Source organism: Vicia villosa, unplaced genomic scaffold, assembly GCF_029867415.1.
Source record: "Vicia villosa cultivar HV-30 ecotype Madison, WI unplaced genomic scaffold, Vvil1.0 ctg.001663F_1_1, whole genome shotgun sequence".
Classification (NCBI taxonomy): domain Eukaryota; kingdom Viridiplantae; phylum Streptophyta; class Magnoliopsida; order Fabales; family Fabaceae; genus Vicia; species Vicia villosa.
This window is the reverse complement of record NW_026705691.1, coordinates 361188-369026: the sequence shown is the minus strand read 5'-3', so window position 1 is coordinate 369026 and position 7839 is coordinate 361188. Positions and strand designations below refer to the sequence as shown.

At 37.0% G+C, this 7839-nt stretch overlaps 1 protein-coding gene across 1 annotated transcript; it reads right to left on the bottom strand.

Annotated features, from left to right (window-relative positions):
- Nucleotides 1-386: 386 nt before the first annotated feature.
- On the bottom strand, nt 387-836 carry LOC131636206 (pathogenesis-related protein 1-like). Its single transcript, XM_058906849.1, has one exon. The coding sequence runs from the start codon at nt 834-836 to the stop codon at nt 387-389; it is 450 nt and encodes a 149-aa protein (XP_058762832.1).
- Between the last annotated feature and the right edge of the window lie 7003 nt (nt 837-7839).

The window sequence follows — 7839 nt, the reverse complement described above, 5'->3', positions numbered from 1 at the left end:
AACTCAAAATACCTTCAAACAAACTTTATACTAATTCTAAGGCGTACAACCCTGCCCCGAACTACGTAGATTCTGATCCTCCATAAGGAGGTACATAGGCACTTGGATGACCAAGGCGATTCTCCTTCCCCAAAATCTCACTTTTCACCTTATTCACTTCTTTAGCTATTAAACCTTAACATTTAGCCATAAACCTTCACCTTTAAATTCAAAACCTTAGGAAAGGGTTAAGGGTGCATAACACCTTCCCTTGACCCGAATATAATATCTTACCCAGATCTCTTAAATGCGTAGGTGGCGACTCTAAAATCTTTTATTTTTAGGGCAGGTTGCTACACAAACATGAGACATAATCAAATTATTGTGATTAAACAAAAAAAAAACACTTAGAATGGAACTTCTCCAAGAACGTTGCCAGTAGGATAATAATAGCAAGCAACAAATGTTCTTCCATCATCACATTTCCCTTTTCCACATCCAACATGTCGTGAACTTCCCCAAACCACTTGGGTATAATGACCACATTCGCCACCCTCACACCTACCTATATACCAATTATAAAGGGGTTTTTTTGCCACCCACAAGTTCACCGCATCTACACTGCTCAGGTTGCGAGCACTCATTGCAAGATTCTCGCCATACCCGTATGCTTCTTTGTTTGAAGGGATCAGCTTACAATCCTTACATTGATTAACATAATTTTGTGCAAAATCAGCAAGTTTGTCATCCCAAACAAGATTTGTCATATTAATTCCTAGTTCTTCTCTCGCCAAATTGTGGGTGTTCACGTAATCTGCTGGCAAGTCTTGAGCCTTTGTTATATGACTATTACCCATAATGAGTATTAAAAGAAAGATACACAATAAAGAAAATGAGCCCATCTTACTTATCAAAATAAATTTCTCAATGTTTGGTGAAAATGGTTGGAGCTATATTGAAGCTTTTATAGGGGAATTTTTCACACAAACATTATTTTAAAAAATAAGTAAAATAAGAAAATGAATATTTTTTTAATTTTCATAATTATTACCTAATTATTTTTATCTATGTTAAAAAAAGTTTGCAATAATAATACAAGAACACAATAGTTTGGTAGAAACCTTTATATTAACTTCATAATACATAAAAAATTACATTAAGGTGTACATCAATGCAAAAAAAATCAAGACAGAACAAGTGCCAACTTCATCATAAAATTTGTCTTCCTCTAAACTTAAACCTTCAATTTTGCTTTCTCTAATTTCTTCAAAACAATTTGTAACAGCATTTCTCTCTTGTCAAACAACTTGCAAAACCCTTGAAAATTAGCCTAATTCTGAGTGGTTGAGTCACCAAATTCATCATCCCATAGAAACAAGTCGTAGCTATTATCATTCTGCTGTAAAAAATTACAAACATATTACCAAGAATTTGGGGGTCGAAGGAAGAACATATCAGAAATCATATGGATATTCAACAACAAACTTACCCCAGCATTGCAACATTTCCAAAACCTCTGATTACGGTTTCGAGTTGTGTTCGATACCCACATCTTCATAGCACATTCGCATCCGCATCTGGGTGGACCTGGATACGTATGGCTTATACTGTTGCCTCCAATTGAGTTTCTAGCTGACGTTGTTAATCGCGTATGCTGAGAAGTAGAAGAAAGAGCAAGAAAGATGAACGATGAACAGTAGAAGAAAGAAAAAGATGATGAACACATATGAACTTTGAACCCTAATTTATAAATTACTTGGCAATCAAATAAATCCAACTCACCTGTATAAACGCTGCCAGCAAGGATTGAGACTTACCCAGTCAACAAAACATGAGCTTAGGGGGGAGTGTGTCATACCCCAAAATTTGCCCATCATATTTCATCATATTTTGAATCACATGACTGAAGACTATGCAAGAGTTGGGCTCACTTACCTGTCTCCTAAGCAACGAGCCTCCAATTAGGGTTTTGCTTCTCTCAAAGTAAAATCAGTTTCTGACGCCTCATTGGACTTCATGGCCTCTCATATGCTTTAAAGTATCCTCATACTAAGTTTCAAGCTCTGATTCACAAGATTGCTCAGTCAACAGCTCAAATTTTCAATAGTCGACTAGTTTGACCTAAAAGTCAACTATGGTCAACATACAGTCAAAACTCCTGATTTTTGGTCAACATCAACATTTTGAAGTAACATTCTTCATTTAATCAAGGGTTGGTCATGATTCATCAAGGAAAGTTTAGAAATCAACAAAACCTAAAGTTTCTAAATAAGGGTTTTTGACCTAAAAGTCAACTAAACTTTGACCAGCCATAACTTTCACATGGTTCATCAGAAATTTCCCAATCAAAAGCCAAGGCCAAAAATGCTTCATTTGAGAGATATCGGCCAAAACATTACAGGTCCTTTTGAAAGTTCACAAAAAGCAGTTTTTTGTCAGGAGCCATATCTTCAAGATTAAATCCTCAAATGCAAAAAGTGTTCCAAAGTGGCTTGTAGAGGACATCTTGAGCTTTCCAAAAAGTCCTAGAACATCTCCATACCATAAATATTAAGAGAGATATGATGGATACAAGTTGGATAAAATTAAAGAAAAATTTGAAATCCTAATTGGCAAAGTTCTAGTTTTTTACTAATGGTCCAAAGTTTCTTGATTTTAAACATGTCCATGGTATATTTAGAAGCCCACCACGCCATATTTTCACTATTATCATTATTATTTATTTTTAATTATATTCATTTTAATTAAAAATTTAATAAAATAAATAATGGAAAATATAAAAGATATGAGATTGGTTGGTTTCTTAATTAAATATGGAGCAAATATGATCTGAAAAAATTATGCAAGATTGGTTGAGAAAGATTGAAACATGATTGAATCAAATTGGCCTTAAATAGAAAGAAATCACATGATTTTTTCAATTTCTCCAAATGCCAAGTATCCAAGCCCTTGGTTTGACCTAAACTACTCTTACATATATGTACAACATATGCAGCATAAGAAGAACGAAAAACCTAGAGCTCCAAAAACCCTAACCAAACTTCAAAAAACTCAAGAAGAAGGTGAGACTCGTTTTTAAGGTTGCAGCCACTTTCAAGCGCTCTTAAGGATTGAGCCAGGTCCCTTGACCTCCCAGGAAGAGATCCCGTCCATTAACAAACCTTGAAGTATCGTGAATAACTCCATTCACCCCAACGGTTTGTTCTTCCTTTTTCAAGATTGTTTTCAATGATTCACATGTTTTTGAGGAATTCCAATCATGCATTCAGGTTCATGTAATCATTTAGAACGTATTTGAATTATTTTTTTGAAGTTCGGACGCAGGGATCATGAGATACCATTGTTAGGGCATGAGCATGTGGTAGCACGTTTTGTCCAAGAGATTGCTACGCAAGAGCATGAACCCCAGCTTCTTGCTATGTTATTTTTTTCAAATTTATTTTGTTGTGTTATTCATGCAGTTCTAGCGCATGCATCTACACAGGTGTATGGTGTATCGTCATGCCCCAGCCGTTGGATTTATCCTGAAGCCATGTCTGAAGGACCATGGCGCTGTCGCACGCTCGCGAAAAATGAACAGAGTCGCCACGAATATATTTATCCCATAAGGGAAAGGGATATCAAAAAACCTAACAAAGGATAAGAACGGGGTCTTGCGACCAGAGAATCTAGGTACGGGAGTCGGTTACGCGAGGGGAAGGTATTAGCACCCCTCGCGCCCATCGTACTCGATGGTATCCACCTATGTTTGTTTCTATCTAAAGGGTGTATACTATATCTATGTCTACATGCGAATGAATGCAAAATGTAGGGAAAAGAAACAATTGTACTCGCACGGGCCCTACCCCGCTGCCTACGTATCCTTTTCAGGAATCAGAGTTACCGTAGCTCGGCTCACGATTTTCTGTTTGTTTTTGTGTTTTTTAGTTGGGCGGAGTTAACGTTCGCGCTCTCGCATAAGGGATCGACCTACGATGCGTACGAGCGGAAATAACATTGCCCTTAAGAAAAAGAGTTGAGAGAGAGATTTTGAGTGTTTCGAGGAAATCTCTTAAGCAAGGGAAACTCGAGTTACTCTTTGGTTGGTGTTTTTTAGATTGGGAACTTATGCTTGAATGGTTCCCTTAAGCAAGGGAGATCCAAGCACTCGAATGATTCCCTTAAGCAAGGGAGAATCAAGCTTCCATTCCCTATTTAATGATTTTCACTTTTTTATTAATGTTTTTTAAGTGTTTTCTTTGTATTTTTTAAAGGGATTTTATTTTGATATTTATTAGATGTTTTAATGTTGTAAAAGAAAAAGGAATGAAAAGAGGGGGACTAGCCTAATTTCTAAGCCTAATGTTATTGTTTATGTACAAAGGAACTCTAAATCTAATGGTGAACATGGTAACGAGGTAGATTCTAAAAGGAGCATACAAACAAAATAGGCCAAAAATATGGCCAAAGTCACACAACAAAATCATACTAAAAAACATACAAAATTTAACATGGAAATGACATAAAAGATTGAAAGAGGCAATTCAAAAATTAACCTAAAATACTACTATTTTTGTGAGTTTTTAATGTGAGAAATTTTATCAATTAAACTAAAATCAAAGCCTAAAAATCTAATACAATTTTAATGGTTTTATTGTTTTTTAGCCTAAAAAGGTAATGAAAAGAAAACTAGAGAAAGAAATGCTAATTCTAATAAGAGAAATATATGATCAGGGGGGTAAGATGCAGAAATAGGGTGCAGTTAGCAAAGGGTGCAGGGCCCAGGAGATTGAAGCCCAAACAAAGTTTTGTATCAGTTTTTGGCCAAAAATGGCGTGTCATGGACCATGGTGGGGTGTTAATGTTGAATTTCGGTGAAGGCCCAATGCATTTTGTATCCAGATTTATTAATCATCATGATTTCGTAATAAAAATAAAAAGAAATAAGCAATTAAAAAAAGAAGAAAATGGATTTAGGGTTTGAATTGTGACCCTTCGTATACACTCAGAACTCGTCTCCCTCACTTCAACAAAAAACGGCGACGGCGCCTTCCCTCCCTCCGATCAATTCTCGCCGCCGCTAACCAAATCGGACGGAGCACACGCTCTTTCTCGCATCTCCCATCTCCGATTCAACTTAGCTCGATTCTCACCTCACTCAAATTCGTGATCTCATCTCTCCACAATCTTTCTAATCGTGAACTCAACAACAATATAAACATGAATCAAAGGAAGGATAACGACTTACCGGTTGGAGATACTCCGACGATGCTTCACCGGCGCAAATGGAAAGAAAATACCAGGGACAGCTCCAAACAGGTACGACTTCGAATTCCTTCACTACTTATTCTTCTTGCTTCTCATTCTTCTCTTCTGAAATTTTGTTTCTATGAGTGTTGTTGTTGTCGCTGTTCAGTGAGATAGAGAGGCTGAGAGAACGTGAGGATAGTTCAGCACGCCTTCATTCAGAATTCAAAGGTGAAACTCTGATGAAGGTCGGTTATTATGCTTTAGTGACGGTGAAGAAGATGAGTTTGCAGAGTGAATGGAAGGTGAATGGGAAGAAGATGAGGGAGAGGGATGAGGGTGATGGCGTGGAGAGTGAGGTGAAGATGGTGATAAAGAATGAATCGTGTAGAATGGTGAAGTGGATGCGTGTGAGAAAAAATGGCGTGTATAATTGAATTGTGGAGGGAGGTTCTGTTATATAGAAGTTGAGAGAGTGAGGTTCGGATAGAGCTTGGTCTAGAGTCAGGGTCGGAGTTAGTTATTGACAGGCTCGGATTCGGTTAGGTTTGACTCAGTTTGTTGACTCAGCCCAACTCAGTGAGTGAAGTTAGTTAAAGTCTCTTCTTTTTTGTTCAGAATGTTAGTTATTGTTTAAGAGGTAGTTAGTTGGATTTCTGTTTTGTAGCCTCACCAAGTTGTCAGGAGTTCAATCAATCCCAGCCTTTACACTTCTGAATTCAATTAGAGTAGGATGTCGTTGAGATGACAATCAGTCACTGCTTGTGAAATTCTGTTGTGAGATTTATACTGAGCTGGCAATTGTTTTCGATTTCTTTCTGACTTTCCTTCTATACTATTATTCGTCTTTGATTTTTTATTGCTGAGCCTTTTTCCTTTTATCCTATTGCAATCTGAGCTGCTTCTGACTTGAACTCGTATTTCTTCCATTTTTTGGACTTGTGCAACTCTGTCTTGGAATAAACTCTGTCACGGCACGAATGTTGATTTTGATCTCGATTTCTTTTCTTGTTTATGCAGGTTTCAACTGTGAATGTATGGTCAAACACAACGTGGTGGTAAGCTCCCGATGGCGATGCTTTATGATGATGATGTTTTGAACTGGTTATTCGATTTGAAGTTGCAGGCTGATGTAGATTTGAATGTGTGATGGTTGATTTTGTTTTTCAAATGCAGGGCACAGTTCAGATTTGGTTAGAAATGGTGGTTTGAGAGTGTTTGGTGGTTATTCTGTTAGGTTGACAGTTAGAAGTGTTACTAGGGGTTAGTTATAGAATGCTAACCAACTTATTTGAATTAGTCTAGGTTAGTTAACAGGTATTACAAGTTAGTTAGGAAATGTGGTTTTTTTCTGTTATGTTGAGTTGGACTCAAATGAGATTTGCCTCTGAATTTTTGAACTGGTTTTGAATGGCGCTGGTTTTTATTCTTTTTCTCTTAGTATGGAGCTGAATTGGTTATATTTCTGTTATGAGTGTGTGCAGGATTTGATGCTGAACTGTTGTGATTCTATTTGGGAAAGTGATTATGTAGGTTACTTTTAACAAGTGAAGAAGTGGCTGCAAGTTGGTGGTAAGTAATATGTATGCAGGTTGTGGGATTTGAAGAAGGGCATGGCCTGGAATGTTGGGTTCAAATCTTGTAAGTCTGGTACACATCAAAGTTTGAAGCAAAATGGGAGCTCGAGGAGGAATTTGAAGATTAAGTCAAGGGTTGTAGAATAGGCTTGGGATGAAAAACATGTGTAAATACTAGATGATCTTGCCTCTGTAATTGTTTCTAGCGACGTGTCTTTTTTAGTAATGGTAAGGTTGTAATGGAGTTGACTTTGTAATGATACTAATATGATGGTAATGATGATTGAAATGCCTTAGTCCTACTGCCAGCATGTTAACGCCTTCCATCTTGTTAGCTTTTGAATTCAAAGGTAGCACTCTAAGTATTTACAACAAACTTTCTTTCTCTTAATTTTGAAACGGAGTTAGTGACATGATGATGCAGTGAAACTTGAAGCTATGATACTTTGACTTTGTAAGAAAACTTTGTCTCTCGAGTAGTTAATTCAATCTTCTTCCACCTTTTCAAATTTGAGCGAAGCAATCCAAGTGGAATGGTAACCAAAGATATGGATTAATATGACTTTAGTCAAAAAGTCAAAAACTTTGTGAATGATCCCCACGTCCCTTTTTTATCAATACATCAATAACATCTCCAATTGAACCACCAAGCATTCTTAATCATAATGAGACCACCAAATGCCTAGGGAAATAAACCCTAGATCAAAACATTCCATGTGAATAGAATCCCTCTGATCATGTGCTTTTCAAGATCTGAACCAATCATAGTCTTGATCATGTACAAGACATAATCCTTGAGGAGATAAATAATCTTGCCAAAACCTAAGTGAAACCTCAGCTTGCTTTATGACCCTTGATCCCATGCTTTTATATGTTTTATTTAATGAATGAATGCAAAGTGTGCAAATGCCCTAATGGAGGTATGCAGATGAAATGGGAAGTATAAACCAGTCAGAAGTAAAGGGGTAGGACAAATTTGGGGTATGACAGCTGCCCCTATTTAATCGTCTTAAACCTGAAGGTGAGATTGGCGCTAGCCTTTCGAACATTCGAGGTA

What these genes read in the sequence shown, in the direction of transcription:
- LOC131636206 (XM_058906849.1), bottom strand. Translation starts at nt 836, where the DNA reads ATGGGTAATAGTCATATAACAAAGGCTCAAGACTTGCCAGCAGATTAC.